Source organism: Sphaeramia orbicularis, chromosome 12, assembly GCF_902148855.1.
Source record: "Sphaeramia orbicularis chromosome 12, fSphaOr1.1, whole genome shotgun sequence".
NCBI lineage: Eukaryota > Metazoa > Chordata > Actinopteri > Kurtiformes > Apogonidae > Sphaeramia > Sphaeramia orbicularis.
In genome coordinates this window covers 68185882-68208523 of record NC_043968.1, presented here as the reverse complement: position 1 = coordinate 68208523, position 22642 = coordinate 68185882, and the positions used below count along the sequence as shown (strand labels likewise).

At 38.8% G+C, this 22642-nt stretch overlaps 1 protein-coding gene across 2 annotated transcripts; it reads left to right on the top strand.

Moving 5' to 3' along the window:
• The first annotated feature begins 49 nt into the window (after nt 1–49).
• Nucleotides 50–21802, top strand: ciz1a (cdkn1a interacting zinc finger protein 1a). Of its 2 annotated transcripts, none has more exons than XM_030148562.1 (16): nt 50–192; nt 673–925; nt 3077–3204; nt 3328–3569; nt 3835–3952; nt 7327–7414; nt 10340–10461; nt 10543–10622; nt 11788–11994; nt 12161–12291; nt 13206–13299; nt 13419–13532; nt 15439–15612; nt 16162–16240; nt 16371–16492; nt 17459–21802. In XM_030148562.1, the coding sequence occupies exons 2-16, from the start codon at nt 756–758 to the stop codon at nt 17996–17998; spliced, it is 2409 nt and encodes an 802-aa protein (XP_030004422.1). In that variant the 5' UTR covers nt 50–192; nt 673–755; the 3' UTR covers nt 17999–21802. The 2 variants fall into 2 exon arrangements, with proteins under 2 accessions (XP_030004422.1, XP_030004420.1); XM_030148560.1 differs by having other exon boundaries at nt 3328–3581; nt 15445–15612.
• The last annotated feature ends 840 nt before the right edge of the window (nt 21803–22642 follow it).

The window sequence follows — 22642 nt, the reverse complement described above, 5'->3', positions numbered from 1 at the left end:
TCTGGTCAATCTGACATTGTGCCTTTTCAGTTCTGTAGACACCCGCTAGAGGGCAACAGGCCCCGGGACCTCCCCCTTCCCCAGAGCGTGTTCGGTTTTCTGCTGAGTTGCAGTGGTCCGAGAGCAAGTGTTCACCTTGTGCTATGATATATGTCATATAAATAAACATCGCTGCCACATTCACATCCGGAGGTAAGTCACAATAAACACAGGCGGACAGAGACAACATGCGTAGTGCATCTGTGGAGTTGCGACCGGTTTAAATGTGAAGTAGCGCTAGCTAGTTCAAGGCTATGCTAAGCTAAGTTGTTAGTTCACTTTCGGTCACTGGTCGGTGGCTAATGTAGCTTCGTTTGTTTGTAGCAGGTGTAGCATTGTCAATTCTTGACTCAATATAACTGCGTATGATCATTTTGGGATAGCTTGCCGGTCGTCTCACTTGTATTACCGGCTATTATCTTTGTTAAGTTTGATATCGGAGTAAATAAGTGAGAAAAATCTTAAAATGTATGCAAAAAGTGAAATATTGTTAGCTTACTGCTCAACCAGCTAGTCGCTATCTGTCAGAGCGACCTGTTGTCAGGGGGTTCGCGCTGCTCTTGAATGTGCATTAACAAAGAGTTGATTTGACAGCAGGGGTCAAATCTTTTTCTTCTTCCTCCTCCTACCCAGGGATCTTAAACATTTCAACGGGTGTCTTGTCATCGGCACCTCACCGTCAACTCACTGGGCCTTGAAGGAAATTGAAAAGCAAAATGTTTAACCCGCACATCCATCAGCAGCAACAGCAGCAGCAACAACAGCAGTTTCATCAGCATCTGCGGCAGCTACAGCAACTTTTCCAGCAGCAGCAGCCTCCACCCCCTCCACCTCCGCAGCCTGCACCGGCGCATCATGTCCCGCATCACCACCACCAGACACCGCGGTAAGCGTGAGCACTATGAGCCCGAGGATTAGCCAAGGCCTAGTGGATGATGTGTATGTAAGGCAGCCGGCGGAGGCTGCACATCAGTGTACGGGGTTTTAATCAAACTAAGAGGCGGACACAGGTTAGATATACGTGGAGGGAGGTGGGATTTATCCTGGTGTTTTGGGTTTTAATATTATATAAGACTTGAAATAAATGCTACCAGTACAGGGTTAACAAGTGTAACTAGGTAGCAAGGCCACGGACCTGGAACTATGAAGTATTCCTGTCAGTTTTTGTACTATAATGAAAAAAAAAAAATACTGCCTATGGCTTGATCAATAAAAGATGAACTTCTGCCGGAGACTTATCTGACCTACCTTAAGACTGAACCTATGATTTACAAGATTACTTCTTGTGGAACATAAGGCATACCACACTTTTCTTAATATATGAGAGTACATTATATCCAAAAATGAAACTGATATCCTTTTTATTTTAGTTTTAAGACATTAATTCATGGTAAGTGAGTGAGAATCTAAAAAAGTACCGGAGTGAAGTGTTTGTCCAGTGTGATGCAGGATAATAATAAAAGATTTTATTAAGATGCTGATAAAATTACCCGTCTCTGGCGACATATGTTTCATTACTTTATTTAATACACATCTTTCTCCCTTTTTTATAATAACAAAAATATTCAAAATCTTTATAGTGTCTGATTATTATGAAATATAAGATTAGACACAGGCATATATTTTGAACATATTTATTTACACATTGCTACTTACATTCTGAATTTATGCTGTACATTCATTTACAACCTTTCCTGCTCCTAATTTACACTGTATTCTATTTACATAGAATTTACATTTTTCATGCATATCCAGTTGTAATTCAGGTACAAATTAAATAAACACAGTTTTGGAAACTAGAGATATATCCAGGGTTCTGACGCAATTATGGATAGTATGGAAAAGTATGGAATTTGATTTTATAAATTTCCAGGTCTGGAAAAGTAAGGAAAATGGAAACAAATGTATGGAAAAATATTTATGTTTCCAAGACTGTTACCATTGTTGTATTTTCTAAAACATAAAATTACGAATATCTAAAAAAAGGAAATTGATCGGTCTGTTTTCTTAAAGCGCTTGCTAGTGCAGCTAAAATGTTTGTGTGAGAGCACATACAGTAGGCTATGCGTCCCAGAAAACATTTGGGCAGATTGACAGGTTGAATGCCCAGCCTTCTGCTCTTATCCTCTTCCAACCAATTTTAAGGCCCTCCCAGGTGTCGCCAAGTTTTACTGCTGCTTTGACGGACAGGTGATGTCCACACTTTTCATGAGCGAGCTATTCAACATGTCTTGTATGATCGTTGGCAGAACTCATAATGGGTAGATGTAAATTCTCTGACGACTGGCTCATAAATCCCAAATATAAAGACTGGTTGGCTAGTTGGAATTTTTTTACCAAAGTATCTGGAAATTAGGGTCTGGAAAAAGTATGGAATTTTGAAATTCCAAATGTGTAGGAACCCTGTATATGTCTTTAATGCTGAGTAATCAAAAATATTGTTTTAGAGAAAAAAGAAATTGACCCTAATGTTCATTTTCGCTTGGCCAGGCCCATAAACAGGACATGCCAGGGGAGATTTTGTTAGCATTTGTTCCATCGGTCATAATCCTACCACTATCTCAAGATGGGATATTAACTTCTTATCATGGTTGGTCAAATGCAGCAGTTAACCTTTACTCTACCAGTGCTGAGTAGAGGTTTGTGTTTCTGTTACCTTTTTTGTGCTATTTGTGTTTATTTTACCATGCAATAAAACCTGATTGCATTACGTTAATGTGCCATCTGTTATACAATAAGTAATATTGGCAATAATGTGTGACATTTTTATTTTACTTGTTTTCAAAAACTCATTAAGTCAGTTTTGTGATGGCACATAAAACAATAAAGCTTGATAGTGAAAGAAAAGTTTATCAGTGTAATATATTAAGATTGCAGCTTCACATTATGGTGTGTGTTTAGGAAGAAATGTGATACAAAACATTTTACTGAGATATACTGAGAATTCCCAGGGGCTCTCCTCTTTTATGGCATTTGATAATTTTTCAAATAACTCTTCTTTTTAATTCCTTCTTGTTTATTTTTTTATTTAACCCAGAGCCATTCCTGTACCACCTCAGACTGCTCCCACTGCCAGGATGGTCAACCTGTGCCAGGCAACCCAGACTACCATCATCACCCCCAATCCCATGTTACAGGGCGCACTACTGATGCAGCAGATGCAGGGTACAGTTGGGAATGCTGTTACAGTTTTACATACTCTCAGTTAAGTCATAGATGTCTATTTTCATTCATTTAATCCTCTTTCTTCTTACCTATGCATCTTGTTACACTTTCTCTTTGGTTCAGGTAACATGCGAGGTTTTGCGATGGGAGGACAGCAGTTCCGTCAGTTCTTTGCAGCTGGGACCCGGTCCTCTCTGCTTGGGCCAGTTCCCATGGGTGTGGCTATCAAATCCCCCATGATGGGTTTCCCAGCTGCACGTCCGTTTCACCCGCATGTTCGATACTACAACAACAACAACAACACCGCCACCACCACTGCACCTTCCTCCTCCTCCTCTTCATCCTCCACCTCCACCAGCACAACAGTAATTACAAAAGCACTAATGCAGAAATTTATGATATAATTGCAGCAACACCTCTCAGTGGAGTAACTTGATAGTAATTTTTATTTTTATCAATAAGTTAATCAATAAGCTCTTGTACAATCATAAGCATCTGATTCTTGTAGTAGTTGTTCTCCTTGGATGTATACAGTAGTTACTGTTTGTCATTTCAGGCCAGATTTTATAACTCTGTCACTCACAAGACCGCTGCATAAATCCCTTATAAATATTTTTACTCTGTGTGTAGGATATCACAGGTCGCCCATCAGACAGGAAGAGGGATGGAGAGCAGATGGCAGCAGAGAGCAGCAATGACCAGCCAGAAGCAAGCACGTCCACCGAGGCCAATGAGAAGACTGAAACAGGTACGAGTGACTTTTCAGAGCACTAGAAGATCTACCAGGTGTTGAACTTATGCTGTTTTAACCACCTGAATTAGAGCTGTGTGATATGGTAAAAACAATAATAGAATAGAATAGAATGCCTTTATTGTCATTATACATATGTACAACAAAATTAAAAGAGACAACCTTCTTGTGGTGCGTAATGCAGAACAGTTTAAAAGAAAAGTGTAAATATATGTACTAGAGATTGACCGATATGGGTTTTTCAGGACCGATACTGATTATTAGTAGTTAGAGGAGGCCGATAACCGACATTTGAAGCTGATATTCATTTGCAGTAAAAGTGTAAAAATTGGCATGAAAATTTTTGAATAATGCAAACACTGAACTTCGTTTAAACGCCTAAAGTATGTTTATTTATTCAAACAAATAGAAAGTAATAGCTCCAGAAGTGCATGGATTTCCTAGACTCAGAAACATCTCTTATAAAGTTGAATAAAAGCTTAAATAAATAGCTCCCTTATATTTTTCCACAGTAAATAGAGTAAAATTTCAATGTAACTATAATGACTTATCTTTGTCTTAAGTTCAAACACAACAAAAATACAGGGAGACTCTTGTAAACTCTTAGGCCACATGCTGACATATGCTCAACTCATCATGCTTAATTTATTACAGCATTTGGGAAGCCTTAAGTTGATTTCATTATTAAATTTTATATTTTACCATGCGATAGCAGGGACCCTGTCATTCAAAACTATGTTGCTACATTATTAATAATTAATATGACAAAAGCTACATAAAAAAGTGTAATAGTTGCTATGAGTGCAGTTAAACTCCTGACAGAACACAAACAGCCTTTTGGGCGTTAATGAGCCCACACAGTATTTAAAATGTTCCACCATGTTCAGATAAATCACTTCTAAGTTTTACTCTCTCTCTCATCTTCACTTTAATTTTCGGATCATAGGACTAGAAAGCTCACAGCAACATTAGTAGTTGTGAGTTGTAGAGTTCTTCATGTGGTTTTAATGCAAACACACACTATTACATTACATACCAACACAGCCTCATCCCAAATAGTCAGAAATCAACGCATGCGGTCAGAGCCCCATAGCGGCACTATTTGATGCAGGGGTGAACCCCTTCTGCATCAGATTTCGACGCGGAAGGGGTTCACACCGCGGAGAGGGAAAGTTTTCTCATGTGAGAAGCTCCGGAGAGAAAACACATGTGTCAAAGGTAAACGCAGAAAACTCATCTGAAACTGTAATAAACATCCCTGTGCTCTACATCTCACAACTACTACTAAGGTTTCAGTGAGCAGCAGAAGAACGTCAGAGCAGAGTAAACATTAGCGGCAGCTCTGCTAATACATATTACCTCCTGACATGTCTGAGAATTAGTTAAAAGAAGACTGCTGATAATATGGAGATGGAAACAGTCTGTGATAGAAAAGCATGTGTGTGTGTGTGATTAAGAGAGCACGTAAAAAACTCAGTTCACTTGTTTTAGGGAAGCACGCTAAGGTGGAGTCTGATGAGCTTTTACCAGAACATTAGTTCATCAATCTGGCTCTAAACGCTCTGCAAACTATGTATTAGTAATGGGGAAGATGTATGTAGAACACAGTCTCACCCCAAGTCAGTCCCAGTCTGTGTGTGTGAGGACAGCTTCCGCATCAACCAATCAGAGGGCGCGGGGTGGATAGTGCAGGAGACAGTAGGCAGGACAGAGAGAGGCGCGGCTGCATCTGAGCCGAAATAACCGAGTTTTAAATTGATTTCTTAATATTGGCCCGTCGGATTAAAAAAAGGCCAATACCGATATACGTCAAATTTCCAAATATCAGCGCCGATAATCGGCCCGGCTGATAATCGGTCGACCTCTAATATGTACAGAATAAAAAACAAGCATGTCAACCAACCATGAAATGGTAGAGTTAATATATTGCACTTTGACCCTGGCTGAACACTGAGGATATATGTTAAATATTAATCCTTATTTAAGGTATTTTCACTATAATGTGTTCAGTACTCCTATTGCACTTGGATAAAATGTGTTGTTAAATCTGGAGGTACGGGCCAGGATGGATCTGTACCTCTTCCCTGAGGGCAACAGTGAGAGTAGGCTGTGTCTGGGATGTGAATCATCAGAGGTGATACTTCTGGCCCTGCACAGATACCAGGTGTTATAGATGTCTGACAGAGAGGACAGCTGGACTCCTATGATGCTCTGTGCTGACTTTCTGACTCTTTCCAGAGCCCTCTTGTCAGCCTGAGTGCTGCTCCTGAACCACACTAATATGTTGTGGGCAAGGATGCTCTCTACAGAACACCTGTAGAAGGACAGCAGCAGTTTCTGGGACAGGTTGACCCTTCTCAGTGACCTTAAAAAGTACAGATGCTGTTGTACCTTTTTCACCAGGACATTGGTGTTACTCATTGACAGGACTGAAGAGTGATGAGGCCAGAGCCCGACCGATTAATCGGGCCGATTATAGCTTATCACCGATTAATCAGCATCAGCCAATATGTAACCGCTTTATTAACTTTTTTGTTGCAGAGATTCTGTCGCTCACTGCTCCTGTATGTGTGTGCTGACCAGAGAGTTAGAGGAACAGTAAAGCCTTTCAGTTTCACTTTCACTTCTGCTCGGACAATCACACTATCACCCCCCCACACACACACACACAATCACGGAATGACGGACCGCTACCCCCCCACCCCCACCCCCGTTCCGAAAATCTAGGTTTTCTGGTTTTTAGCAATGTTTTAAACATTATTTGAGAATAGATTTCAGAATTAATTAAGGGTACTTGAATGCATTATTTATTAAAAACATTCAAAACTCAAAGGTAATGGCTTCTAGGGTCAGAGCAGGACTTTTCTGAGGGGTGCTGACACAATTTCCGAGTGTTGTGTGGGTTTCTCCTGCTTTCCACTGCCATCAAAATATTAATACCTGTACCAGTGCCTTTGACCAGGCTACTGGCTTAGATCTGAAGCTAAGTGTTTTTACTACGACAATGTTGGTAAAAACATTTACTTGCCAGTGTACTGAAGACCCTTCTGAGACCAAATGGAAAATCAACTGACATGATGCTTCATGACATTTATTTATTCAGTGTAATAGGCTGATAGATGTATCCATGTCAAGTAAAAATGTCCAAAGTTTAACATCGTTATTAACATAAATGTTCTCCTGGTGCTGTTTTGAGACTGTATTATTGCACAGCCTTGATCAACAAAGCATGTTTTTTGCAAGCATTCAGAGGTTGCATTTAATTTAGTCTTTTTTTTCCATCAACAATAGAGGATTGTGTTATTTGTTCACTGTGTGGGTAAGCAGTACAGTAATTATAATACCTGCTTGGATGTATGTTTGAATGTAAGATAATGCTGCAGCAGGAGGTGAAGGATCCACTCTGCCATCTGAGGAGACGCTTGGAGAACCTGTAGTAAAGAAGCCAAGGACAGAAGGGTAGGCAACTGAATGCCAACTTTACTATTTTTATCAAAGATAGTAAATTTCCCATTGTGAGACATGTCTTGTTGCTGAAAAGTGGATGAATGTCCCAACCTATGTTTGTATCATACATGTGGAATCGTAATATAAAGATCATAATGGTATTAACATAACAGGAAGAATGTCCATTCGGTCAGTGATATTAGTAATTACTGTTAGAAGTAGAGGTTGACTGGTAGTAGGAATTTAAAGGCTTGTATAATGTTAAGTCCTGAAGGTTCTAACATATTTAACAGAGGACACAGGAGACAAAAGGATTCAAATTTTAAAGTTCTTTATTTTTAGTTGTTACTTTTCATTGGGTTTTTTTATGTTTAACCCTCCCTGTGCCCAAAAACAAAAAAAAAGAACCAAAGTTTCAAAGAAAAGGACCAAGGTAAGCCAGACATCTTAACATAAGGACGGTATGTGGGCCAGGACAACTTTGTAGAGGACTGTAGAAACTGACCACAAACCGCTACCCCTACTCTACAGAACACAACCCGCAACTAAATCCTAACAAAGAGAATAGCCGAAAACATGACGTCCAGACCCTCCTGGTCAAACAAAAAAAAATAAGGCTAACCAAAGAAAGCAAAGGAGCAGCTGACATGACTCACTGCAGGAAGCCGCAGTGCAAAACCTGATGCGCGTGTCTTGGACCCTAGCATCGGAGCTAGAGCAGGAGGCGAGGCAGAGAGCACCTAGTGTGCCAGTGGCCAATTTATAACCTCTGGGAACGTGGGAGAACTAATTGGCTGTTTCCCAAAAAAATTTATTTTACTACAAAAATATTATAAAGGCAAAAATACCAAGGAGGGAGAAATATTTACTAACAAAATAAATTATTATTGAAAGGTCCACAAAAGACAAAGGGGAAAAAGGTGTGCCAGAACATAACATATAATAATAATAATAATAATAATAATAATAATAATAATAATAATAATAATAATAATAGTTTATGACAGTAGAGGATTAATTGGCTTCAATCTTTGCTTGGTGGGGAACTGGATCTGAAACTCGATTACTGTTGAACTGTACATACATAAATCAACAAATCTGTAAATCTGGAACTGAATCTCATAAAAACTGTTAACAAATCTAGACAGTTCTAGCTGTGATTTTCATTTTTTGAGCCAGTTCTGCCAATGGCAATATTAAAACATGACAATAAAATGTGTTAACAGTGCAGATGAATTGTTCAAAGTGAATAATTGGTCTATCTTTAACCAGAAGACAGTATTCTTATTACCATCTGGTCAGTCAGTATGATAGCCAAAGAATATTCCAAACTGATGCCCTTCCCTTGGTTGTGTTTATTGTGCGAAGCCTACACCTATTTGAAGCTGTATTTAAATTCATGCAGTGTTTCAGATGGTCTTAAAATTTTGATCAGGAGTGTGTTAGTCGTGAAGCAGAAAGATCCAGATGGGTCATTCCATCCCAAATCAACCAGATTTCAGAAAGTGCCCCGCATGACCCCCTCAGAAAATTCTGAAACAAATTCACACTTGTTCACCTACCAGATAAACGAACACATCCAAAATTTTCATGTCATATCTGTAATAGTTTAGGAGATACAGCCCTTTGAAAATTAATGTTTTTTGGGGTTTTTTGTTTGTTCGTTTTGTTTTTTTTTAATTTTTTTTTTTATTTTGCAAATTTGCTTTTCGGCCAACTTTGAGGAGCTATATCTCCTTAGGTATTCAAGCCACACTGCTGAAACTTACTGTCCGGGGTGAAATCCCCTTGAAAAGACCATATTTTGCATCAAAATAATTGTAGGTGCCTTCATGTTTGGTCCATGAGGCCTTGAAATCAGGCGAAAAGGCTCATTCAAAATGTCTTCTCTCTTCAGGCTTGCACTGTGCCATATTGGATGAATGTAGAGACCTAATTTTTTGCATGCATTCTTATGCTCAAGATGCAACAATATACTGCAAAAAGACTACATTTCAATGAAAAGTGTTGCTGTGAGGCAATGAATGATGAAATTGTATACAATTTGAAGAAAATATAGTCATGCAGTAAAAAAAAAATATGAAAAATATAACCAGTTCTATCCCAAAGCTAAAATTTTGTGCACAACATCTTGAAACATATATGAAGACATGGTAAAAATTTAAAAATTTTCATTAATTGGCCACATGGTAATTTGGGTGCTCAAATAAAGAGTATTTTTGTGAAAAATTGAAATCGACGCATTTTATTCATTGCCTCACAGCAACACTTTTCATTGAAATGTAATCTTTTTGCAGTATATTGTTGCATCTTGACTGTAAGAATCCATGCAAAAAAAAAATTAGGTCTCTACATTCATCCATTATGGCAAAGTGCAAGCATGAAGAGAGAGGACATTTAGAAGCATTAGCCTTTTTGCCTGATTTCAAGGCCTCATGGACCAAACATGAAGGCACCTACAATTATTTTGATGCAACATATGGTCTTTTCAGGGGGATTTCACCCCAGACAATAAGTTTAAGCAGTGTGGCTTGAATACCTAAGGAGATATAGCTCCTCAAAGTTGGCCAAAAAGCAAATTTGCAAAATTTAAAAAAAAAAAGAAAGAAAAACATTAATTTTCAAAGGGTTGTATCTCCTAAACTATTACACATATGACATTAAAATTTTGGATGTGTTCATTTATCTAGTAGGTGAACAAGTGTGAATTTTTTCAGCATTTTCTGAGGGGGTCATGTGGGGACCATTGGTTGAATTGCCATGGAATGACCCAGATGGTTTGCCCAACAGGATTTACAATCATTCAAAGGAAAGGCATCTTCTGTTGTTATTTAAAAGTGAACACATGATGTAGACAGAGTCCAAATAGAAATAGCAGTCCCTTTTATTATTAACTCTCCGCATCTGTTTGTTCCTTTTTCATTATTTTTCTTGAAGGCCTGAGGATCCCAAAGAGCAGTCTGTGGTTGAGACTCAGACTGTCCCTGTGGCAGAGACCGTCCCTCTAGTGGAGGCTGATGGAGAACTGCTTTCCTCTGAATGCAACAGCCAGCTTGAGGGTAAAATAGACCTAAACCTACAAATTGATTTGGAACAGAGAGAGAGAGATTTAACACTGTTTACCACCCTTTTTTTTCTAGACTGCATCATTCTAGATGAAGAGGGATCTGCAGCAGACTCAGATGTTGTTGAATTGGATTTACTGATGACCAAAGCAGTGGTGAGGAGCCTATTATTAAGTCACTATATACACTACACTGGGATGCATGACTGTAATGTTGTCGTTAGATCTGTGTGGTATGACAACATCTCTTATTCTAACACAAGTAATTTCATATCCATATAATGATACATCCCATCATACAGGACATTTCCTCTACATTCAATGAATAATTTATGTAAATTGATTACAGAAAAAAGCTTGATTCTAATTACAGTTTGATTTACAAGCATATAGCTTGTAAGATTAATATTTTTTCCTATTTTTACTTAACTTACAAATTTTCAATTAAATATGCAAGATAATATATAATGTTACTGCATGTTCCATCAGACGTATCCACTGTCCCGTTAGTGGGGCTTGGTTAAAAAAGGTTGAGAAACCCTGGCGCGGCCTGAAGGCCGAGGGTTTTCAAGTGCAGGCACATTATGTTCTGATATTTGTTATAATTTTCAGTCCCAAACCACATCCAGGTTACACAGGTGGACCCTTTAGGTACAAGCTCATCAATTTTCTTTTCACTTGGTCTTTCTCATTCAGAAAGACCCTGTTCTGTATCATATTTAGTCCACTCCAAGTTTATTTATGATGCATTCATATAAATTTCCTGCCCGGGTCTGTTCCATCTTTAAGAACACTAAGGGTTGTTTAGAAAGTGAAAAATCTTACCATAAAGAAAGTGATTTCCAAAACAGTGAAATAAAGGAACATAATGTATTTCCTGTACTCGCACAATATACAATAGTGGAAAAATGTTTTCAGACACCCCATGTATTTGTGATATATTACATTAAGACTGACTCTTAAGTCCTTGAACTCTGCCAAGTATTGTTCCATTCTTCAAACCTAAATGCTCCCTTTTGCACGTGCTCTGTTCCGACAAGGTCAAAACTGGATATTTCATCAGATAATGAATGAACTATCAAGAATTTAATTTTGTTTTTTTCTTGTGAACAGTAAACAAACTAAACAAAAATTAATTGCACATATCTGTCAGATGCAGACCTTACAAAAAAAAAAAAAGATTTCTCCTCAAATATTTCATGATAATATTTGAGAATTTTAAGCATGTCCACTCCTGTATTTTGTCATATTAGACAGCCCGGTTGTAGTTTACAAATATACAACACTGAGTTGTCCTCTGCTTTGGAACACCTCTCTGCAGGTGCACAGCTGTCCTCCTGCTGTATCACCATCTTCCAGACTGAGTGAAGAGGTCCAGCAGGTGAATTTACCCTCAGCAGAGATGACACAAGATAAAGACATTTGTTTGACTTCACCGGAAAACCAGGAGGAAGCAGAGGAGGGTGTAACAGAGGGCACCAGCAAATTCTACTGCTACCTCTGCAGCATCACCTGCCACAACCAGCAAGTAGGTTAAGTACAGACAAACACATGGATATAGCCCATGGGGCGCTGTAGAATAAACCTTTACTTGAGTTTCCTGGGAATGTACTCGTATAGGACACTAGAAAATACTGGAAAAAATAGAACTGTTTTCATCTTGATTCTCTAATTGGCTCTTCCATTTGTTGTAGAACTTCAGGAGTCATATGAACAGCGTTTCCCACCAGCAAAGAATGATGGAGATCCAGCACATGAGTAACGCCTGCCTAGTCACCCTGCTGCCGCGAGTACAGGAGTCTCTACAAGGAACAAGCAAAGATGGGTGAGTTTTCAAGCATGTGCATGCATGTATGCATGTATTTTGTTATACCCCCGCCTGCCCATAGGGAATGGGAGGTCCCTCCATCTGTGACTTTTGTTCAGCGAATTCTTTTCAAATTTGACACACATTTTTTTTACCACTAGGAGAGGTGAAATGCATAGTTTGATGGCTGAGATTCAATTTTTGGATTTTTTGTTAATTTTTGAAAATTTGACCTTAGATTTCTTGAAAGCCATTCACCTGATTTGGCAGACAAAGTGTGATCAGAGTGAAAGTTTAGACTTGGCCAGAATAATGTTTGTCTTACTTTGACTGAACTACATGAAAAGGACAGTAATTCAGTGTTACCTAGTTTACAATCTATATTATAAAAGCCAAAGGGCCTCTGTGTCCATGTGTGTGTGTCTCAGTAATCACACAAAATCTGGAAAGAGCTGACTGCTGCAGTTTGGCATACATATGTATTTTTGGTCAAGGAAGACAGTAGCAAAAACGGCAAGTTGATAGGACCAATATTTTCTGAGATATTAGTAATTTTGGAATACATTAGCCTTACAGTCATCTTGCTATGGCCATAATGCTTTGGCAGTGACTGCTGAGCAAATGTGATACAGCTTGCACAAACACACAACAGCATAACAACTACCACATCTGGAACCTGTGGATCCCCCCAGGTCAATGCGCTAGTTATCTTTAATTTAAAATTCGTTATTAATCCAACTAGGCAGAGTATCAGTGAGCAGGAGGGGCAAAGTGTTGTGCCGCAGGGGTATTAGTGAGCTCGCCTTACTTATTCACTTATTATAACAGAGTACTTCCTAACTGCTTTTTCCAGACAGACCTATTTGCTCACATGTAAGGAAGGTATTTAAGCATCTGTCTGTCTTAATTATGCATCTTTGTCTTTTTTGCAGAGAGAAAAAATCTGAGTTGAAGCGCTGGTGTTCCACCTGTCAGACTCACTTCAGCAGTAGTATCATGGACCACCGTCGGACCAAGGAGCACAAAGTAAAGGGCTGCTCTTGGCAGTTTGTTCAGCAAAATACTGTAGACTCTGATGACACAAATGGTAATGAGAAATATTGTATCAAGAAAAATATAGTAATGATGTCTCCATCTCTCCTCAGCTCGTAAGTAGAACGGCCATCTCATCCTGCACTGTCTGCAAGAAACACTTCAGGACTTCGCAGATTTTCATAGAGCATTTGCAGTCCCAGGAGCACAGACAAAAAGTGGAGAAGGTACCAGTGTTTTGTATTCCTGATTGAAAGATATTTCTCTGTGAATAATACTAGATAACAGGATTTCTGTAAAATGATAAATAAACAAAAAGTAATGAATCAGTCTTATGAATTCAAGACCTTAAAGGTCCTGTACAGAGAATTCATTTAAAGTGGATTACAGTGACACCTTTGGCTGAGATTGGTGGTGTTTTTAAGGGACAAAGACTCTGCTTCCCATGAGCACTAGCTCCTACTGTCGTAAGGGCATAACTGTGGACAAGGTGTTTTGAAACTAATGACTGAAGAGTGGATCCTCTTTACAACTCTGCATTTCTTTTTTCAAGACAGTAACTTGCAGGTGCAAAGTGACGTTTGAAATGAGACAACTAGCAAACTTCATAAAGTCCATTTGTAGCGTAGTTTAATAACTAGCATGAAAACAAAAGTGAAACCAAACTTTGAAAGTCCGTCTCCTGCTTCTATGTCTCTTTTACTCCGGAGCTCCTAAGTGTTACTCAGACCAGTGTTCTAAAACGTGTCCCAATAATATACATATACACTAGCTTTTCCACAAAGTACTCAAGCATTTTCATAAATTACTTCAGTCATTCAACATCTTCATCATTCTGCATTAGCAGTTCAGCGCTAGCTGCTTCAGCCTTCTGCATTCACAGTATTCTACTTTTAGAGTTGTCTTGTTCCTGAAGGGCAGTTTAGTATCCAGGCCCCATTCAACTCCATACAGAACCATTTCAGTCTCACCTTACAAAGCCCTTAGTTTGGGACTGAAACAATGCTCCAAATAAAACAGATTACCGACATCACAGAGCTGGCCCTGTGGCTAACACAGAAGTGTTTACTAAGCGTTTGACTGAGCTACCACCAGCCACTATAGTAAAATACAATGTTCCAATGCATATGTATAAAGAACAGAAGCATTCTATACCTGTGTAGAAGGAAGAGGGACAACTCCGGGTCTGTTTTAATTCCTTGTAACTCGCTTAGTTCTATCCATCGGTTCAATGCAGAGGTTTGCCAGTGTTTTAGTCTGTGCTCTTTCACTCTCCCGTTTAGTTTTTTTTTCTTTCTGCCAGTCCAGCTTCAGTTCCAGTGTCCACCATTACAACAAAAATAAATCCAAGAAGTCCCTTTCTTTAGGAAAAAGGACAGATCTTACTCCCCACTCGTTCAGCTTACGTCTCACTGCTAAACTGTGCCGGTTGGTGTGGTGGTGTCAAAGTGATGTAAGTCTGCCGTAAATCAGTCCAGTCTTGTCCGACCCGACCAGGGAAGGTGGAAATAGCATTTGGAAATAACCTATTTTGGTGCTGATAATCTAATTTTAAATTGCAGACTACGATCAGGCATATATATAAAAATGAGACTTTTTTTAAGATCACGCAGAAAGTCTGTACAGGACCTTTAAATAGGATTTTTTTTTTTTCAGGTGTTAGGGAAATTTTTGTATTAATCATTTTGTAGATGAGGTATTTCCAACCCAACTGTTACAGTCTCAGAGTAAAGATGAAGTGGGACGAAAGAGGCCTCATCTTAGAAGTTAAGGGTCCATTTGTGGTGATGTTTGATGAAAAATGGAGGGTCCTTTTACACTTGCTTTCTTTACTTGAGATGTTCAAACTTTTCAGTTTGATCTGAACCAAATTAGCGGCTGTGAAACCTTGTTTATGGTGTTGCCAAAAAGGTGTTCAATGGTCAGAATAAACTGACCCATGTTTCAGTTTGTTTCCAGTGTGGAAACACCTTTTGGATTGATCAGTCAACAAACTTACAAATGTCAAGTACAGGGAGATACAGGACATGTAGATTATAACAGTACATTTTAGTCTCCTTCAGTCTGTTGCAACCTGCAGAAATTCTGAATGAAATGGCGCATTTTGAACCTCTCCCATATACTTGTTTCTAGCTGCAGGAAAATGAGGGCTGTGAGGACTCAGCTAAGCTGACAGTCATGGATACAGAGGGATTTTTGGTGGAAGAGGAAGAGGGTAGTGAGGTAGAGGAGGAGGAGGAAGAGGAAGAGGAGGAGAAGGACAACAGACCAAGCAATGAAGGAGACCAAGATGATTCAGACAAAAGGGTGAGTTAATCAATCAGTCAGTCAATCTTTATAGCACTTTTCATACATTGAGGACGTAGCACAAAGTGCTTTACATCTAAGTTTAAAAATCAGTACCCCCCCACTCACACACACACACACACACACAAAGCACACATACACTTAAAAAGACTGACTGAGCACGAGAGGACCAGAGTTAATGTTGTAAGATGACTGTAAAGTAAGGCTGTTCATGCCTTATATGATAACCAAATAACCAACAACCAAAGTATTTTGTTTATTTATATATATATATATATATATATATATATATGAGGTTATATAAAAAACAGTGCAATAAACCGTATCCCTGTTCAATCTGTATTATGATAAACATATGCACAACTGTAAATAGTATATATAGTTTTTTTTTATTTGTCTTTATTTTTTGATTTTGCACTTCTTCTGCTCTTGTGTGCTTTTCTTTTTGGGCTTCCCTGCTGTAACCTGGAATTTTCCCTTGTGGGACAAATAAAGGCTTATCTTATCTTATACATAAGATTGATTGATTTTATACATGACCTGTTTCAGGATGGCTGGACCTCCCTTAAAGAAGTGACTCTGAAGAACATGGATCATGATGAGCAGTATGACCCTGACACAGTCTATGGTGAGTCATGGCAAATCCACAATTATTCACAGTTTCTGCAAAGTTAATTCATGTTGCTGTTGTTTTCTGCACTGTAGTTTGGGTTATACAGATGATATTAAGAACAGTGAATGATTTGTTTTTACCACAGGGTCCAGTTTTTTTGTTCCAGTTGCAGGCTTTATCTGCAGGCTCTGCAAGAAATTCTACCATTTTGAGTCTTCTTCCTTACACTCCCATTGCAAATCCCTGAAACACTTTGAGAACCTCAAGGTTGGTTTTTGATGAACTCAAGTCAGTCCCTTGCTTTTTTGCATGACTATATGTTGATAGTACTGTCATTTTAAAGCATTTTGGTCACTAAGAACTTGGCAAGAACCACTGCTCAGAGGTGAAGCTAACATATATCTTGTGGTGTAATACTGCTGACGGCCAATAGATGATACTCGAAACAAGCCTCGCTCCTGTGGACTTGCATCAGACTTCTTTTTAAGAATACCTACTCAGAATATATACTTTTTAAGAAAATCATTAGTTTTTTTCCAGGAGCCATTCTAGTCTCGTTCACTTCATTTTGACCCTCTAAAAGGTCTGGTGATCCATATTTGAGTCATTACTCACTCCATTAATAGAATTTTACAGCGAATAGAAGAAAGCTATGATTGACAGGTGTCACTGACAGCTTGTTTGCCAAGCTTGATCTCCTGTTCATAGGCTGAAACACCTTTTGTCTTGACAGACCACTCAACTGTAGTTCTGTTGAGTTAGAGTTCATCAAATGATTCTGTTGCTGAGGTGTTTTGTGCAGCTTAATGTTCGTCTATAGGCATCATCCTTGTGTAAGGAATCAAATGTGCATTATCTCTATGGAAAACTGATGCATATCATGAAAATATGCACAAACTATTCATTTTTGTCCTTATTCCAAAACAGACAATACTACTTGTCATCTGTTTACAGGGCTAATAACTGTGAATATTCTGTCAATCTTTCCATTTACATGCAGCTATGAACATAACACATGCATTTATCACGTTGATGTATGGAAGCGTGGAATAGCTGGAGTTGGTTTTACCACATTCCTTCGTCCCAAAAAGGATTTTTTTAAATCAAGTTTTCGTTAGTACTTAAAAGTAGATTCCCAAGACCCCAACTGAATATTAGTTTGTGTGTAAACAAAGTTAATGCGTGTTACACTCAAGGAATTTCCACTGTCTAATTGTTGATTTTCTTTCTCAGAAGTACAAGATTTTGATGAGTCAAAAAGGTGAAGCAGTTGAATCCTGCAGAGAATCTGTGCAAGCTCAGGACAGCGTCTGTCCTGTACCTGAATCTAACAGAGACTGGTCAGATGACACAAGTTTAGATTCAGGGCTGAACTCTGTGCAGCCTATCATTACGCTGCCCCAAATGACCCAGCAACCAGAGAAACAAGAAGAACCCAACGTATCCCTAGCGGACCTCAGCTCCACCTCACCACTCAGCAGCACCCACTGCACAGACCATGGATTCTGTAGCGTGGAAGACAAGACCACATCCCATGATTCTGTAGATCAGAAGGAACCTGCTGACAGCAAAGAGGAACCTACTGACAGCAAAGAAGAACCTGCTGACAGCAAAGACGAACCAGGCCCAGACCCAACAGCAGATGCTGAAGGAAATGAAGAGCAACAGGAGGGGGAGATGGAACCTGTGGTAGTCCAAGGGAAAAAGAATAGCACAGGTAAGGCAAAAGCTGCTCCTAAACGGAGGTCAGGGAGGGCTGCAAACAGACGCTGAGTCAAAGAAAAGATGCAGAAAGAGAGAAGACCTGGTGCAGACGCATTGTTAGGACACGTTGTACCTGTAGAGGAAGAGGTACTTTTATGGAACAGACACAAAAATAAACAGCCAAGTGTCTCTGTGTTGTTGGAAAGTGTGAACTAAAAGAGAAGAATGTCAATGGTGAGTCATCACAGGGAGGGAACTGAACCCCTGACCTCTATCACATGCAGATAGTAAGTAAACCTCACATCCACTGAATTAAATAAATTGTTGGGAAAATGTGTGACAAACCCAGAGCTTTTATAATTAGAATCAAAATGATGTCAAAATAAATGACGTGTGTAGTTGAAGCTGATGATTCTTTTTTTGTGTATAAATTGGTAAAAACTTCATCTGCATGAATGAAAAATAATTATGCTTTACTTTCCCTTAAGACGACTCACATGGGTTTATGATCAGAAAACACAAATCTGAAAGTGATAGCATTTCTTAGTGTATTCTCACTGTGTAGGAAAAACAGTATATGGACAGTTTCTTCTTTGCAGACCTTGTAGTTACTTTTAACCCCGTGATAATCGCTGCCCAGTCTTTATTAACACTTGAGGGTTGAAATGGAAATGGTGGCTGCTGGGTTTTCTGTCCAGCTGGTCTGTTTTATGCTTTCCCACCCTGTAATTAAACAGATCAGGGGTTTGGTGAAGTCTTCTTTAGGTAGATACTTGAGCAAGTTATGTCCTCAATATAACCTACACGCGTCAAAGACAGTACTGACGGTGTAGTGGAGATGTTATCCACTGTCGCTAACCATGTAGCACAGGACTTGTAGTGAGGTCAGATGTGTAGACTGACTAAATGAAATGTATGAACAGGCGCCAACTTCAGTTTGAGGAAGTATTATCACTAGTAAAGTGCTACTATGACTTCACTTGTGAACAGTGCTGGATTTGAATCTGATTCTTGAGGTTTGAAGTAGAAAAGTATTTTCTCATCTTTTTTTAGTTTTGTTTTTGAAGTTCAATTGTATTTAAGCAGAAAAATTGCCATAAATTAGTGTTTTTTAAAAACTGTTCATCCTTGCAGGATACCACTAGTTTAAAGAAAAAAATAACATCCCATGTTGAGGTCTAAGCTGGTTGTGTACTTGAACACTCTAACATTGCTGAAACTTTATAGTTTTAATCCGTGATCCACAGGAGCAGCAAAAGATGAGCTTTCAGACACTGAATTTAGAGCTGTCCACTAAGACTTGATGTAAACTTTGCAGAACTAAGCTTGATGCTGCTTTAAGGAAGTTTTGTAACCTTTCTACTGTTGTGAGGTGATTGACAGTGTAATCCATTTTAATTTATATTTTTAAACTTGAAACATCTGTTCGTCCCGAGATCACTCACATCAAATCTACTGAAATATGTGGAATATCATTTGTCCACAAGCTGCTTTTCATTCTTTTAAGGTTCAGTGTGTGATATTTAGGGGCTAGATTGTAACCAACTGTTAGCACAGTGGCTGTGAACTCAGTAACCAGACTTAACCTTTATTTTTTTTGGCTGCCAAAATGTAACTAATTCATCCTTGTGTGTTTGTGTCATATATTAAATTGCTTTGCTAAATTTGACTCATATTACTTCATGACTTTACAATTAGTTTGTGCTTAGTGCCTCTGTGCCTCTTTGCATTGAAAGTTAAAATGCCTAAGTTTACCTGACCTAACCCTTATTTCCTGGTCTGTAAAGTTAAGTCATCACCAGCTAGGTCACTCAGACCAGGTGAACCCTCTTGGTACCAGGTGAACCCTCTTGGTACCTACCCAGTCCATCAGCTGACCAACCCACATGTGCAGTTCAAACAAAAAACATAACGTGCTGTACAATTTTGACACCCCTTGGCCAAGTAAGATTCTGATTTGAAAGTTATTGCCCTATAATTTATATTAGATTGTCTTTGTGTAAAATTTATTACATACATATTTATATTTGAAAGTACTCAGATATTATAACTGCACAAGGAACAAGGCTATTTGACTTTTAAAAAGTTGGTCAAGGTCACCTATTTTCAGTAGGCTTCTGTTCCATGCCAAGATGCATCCACAGTATAAATTTGGTGCAGATATCTCAGTGATTTCTTCAGATGATGTGATTATGTCATCGAATGGACAGACAACAAAATGATTACAATATCCCTTGGGACAGGAATTGGCCAAGGGGTAACCAGGCCCTCGGGTGATTCTGATGGAGTGATGAAGTCAGAGCCACCAGTGAGATGTTAGTATGACCCTGCTTCCTGTAGCTTGACAAAGCCATGGATACTTTTATAAAAATTTGAAGAAATTAACTCAAGGTGTTTCTGAAAACATTGCATTCATCAAATGTGGCAGACATCCTTGAGTCCAAAAGGTCATTTGTGCCAAATTTTGTGATATTGTTTGCATACTAAATGTAATGGGGAATCAGAACTTCTTATAGAAATTACCCTAAAATAAAATAGGACTAAGGGTCCTGTAGTCAACGGCATATTTAAAGACAATAATTGGCATTCCTTTGACCTATAAAGGTCACAGGTCATGGCACCAAATGAAAGCCCATGTATGACTTCTATCTATTACCAATATTAATTATATCCATATATCTTCAACTGTTTTCAAGTTACAGCACTTTGAAATTTGTCTCATTATAAACCAATGGGGATTTTTTTAAAAATCCAAAAATCAATGTTTCCCAATTCTTTGAACAAACTTGGTAGACCTTACCTCAAAAATGTTCCACAACAAATATCAAGTCATTCTGACCAGCTACTTTGGAGAAGAAGATTCTTGAAAATTGTTTACGGATTGGCGACGGACAGACGCCAACTGATACCAATAGTCCATCGGACCCTTTGGGCTGTTGGACTAAAAATAGTCTGATGTGAGGATGGAACTGGTGGCCTTGGATATGGTGGACCCCATGCAGGCTAAACCTGTAGATATGAACAGCTAAGGCAATGACAATACAGTGATTCCTATTTACATGTGATTAAACAATAATAAAAACATAACTATGAATATTCTATTCCAATCCTCTTTAACCCCTAAATCTTACACACTGGACCTTCTTTAAGCAAAAAATTTGCCCTAAAACAGTGTTGTCAGGATATCAATGTTAAATCAGATCTGGTGTCCAGAAACAAACTTCCATATTTCCATGGACTGAAAATGCTTCAACACATCTGCAGCATCCATTTCTACTTGTCTATGTAGTAGCTGCTAAACGCTGGTGGACAGTTGGAGTTGCAGACAGTCTGAGATAGTCATGTAGTGTTAGTAGGTGTTCAATGAAGCCAAGTGTCCTTGTGAAGCTGCATCTCTGATAAAGCACCAGTAACATTCAGTATACCAGCCAGTCCTAGTTCCACATTCTATTATTATCTTTGGTTTGTCATTTCAGTGTCACAAGTCTCATGTACTTATTTATGACCAGTGTGTTGAAATACTTCATCCTCATCATTGAGATTGATATTTTAAAAGACAGGCTGACATGTACCTAGTCATGTAGTCATGATAGCAACTGTCACATATTAGTCTTTTTAAAAGGAACCATATGGTAAATAATGATTTGTGTGAGGTAAACTGTAACATTTATCTCTTAAGCAGGAGCAAGAAAAAGGCATGTAAAGGATTCTTTCAAAGCTGTATGTTTCTTATTGTATTTTTATTCAGCTACTGACAATTTGAGATGAACAGGTGATGTTTTCTAACTGCTGGAAGTTTAATGTATTTTTGAATGTTTGTTTTCTGTTTTGGGTCATTTTAATTTATATTAAAATGTCTGACAATTCCCACACTTCGACAGAAGCACTTGTTTGTTTCCTACATTTTGTAGATAATTGCTTTGAAATGTACAAAACACTTTTTCAATTGATTTGCTCATTCTAATCAGGATACAGAAAATGCACAAGACAGTACGGTCTACAAAAAGTCACATAATGTTTTCAGGGGTGTGATTCTTCCAGATAAATCCGGAAATCTGGCTTTTCCGACCTGAAAATGAGGCTCTCGTGGGTGGGGGTGGGGGGGTCACCAGTGCCACCCTGCCTGGGACAATCCACCCTTATGGACTGTGGGTTTTTGGTTTTGCAATTGACTGTCCAGGCAGGTGAAAGCCCACCCCCGCAACTTAATGTCCAATCACTGTTGCGCTTCCACAACAGCAATGGGGGGGCCAGGGTTGGATTGGCTTTATAACTCACAAAGGTTTAAGTTGCTCCACTGTCACTTCTCATCTGTGCAGTAACTACACATGGAGCGGACATGCGCCCGTTGCTTGTGCCTCTCTCGACATGCATGTGAGCACACAGTGTGTGCTGGCCCTGCCCCTCAGTGACAGATAGCGAACAGTCTAGTGGCTTAGACTCAACACATATATACGCCGTAACACGCTATTACAAGGAAAGGCATACGGCAGATAAGCGTTGGATTTTTATACCGCCGTTTTCTTTTGCATCCCTATGCAGAACAGGAATTTATTTATTGAAAAAAATTTAAACAGCACTTTTTTTAACTAAACTCAAGCACTCTTTGTGTACGCGTGCCTGTTTTATACCACTGTATACAAGTAGTCAAGGAATAAGAATGTGTTACATTGTTCAGAAGTTTTATTTTATTCAGTACAGTGATATAATTTG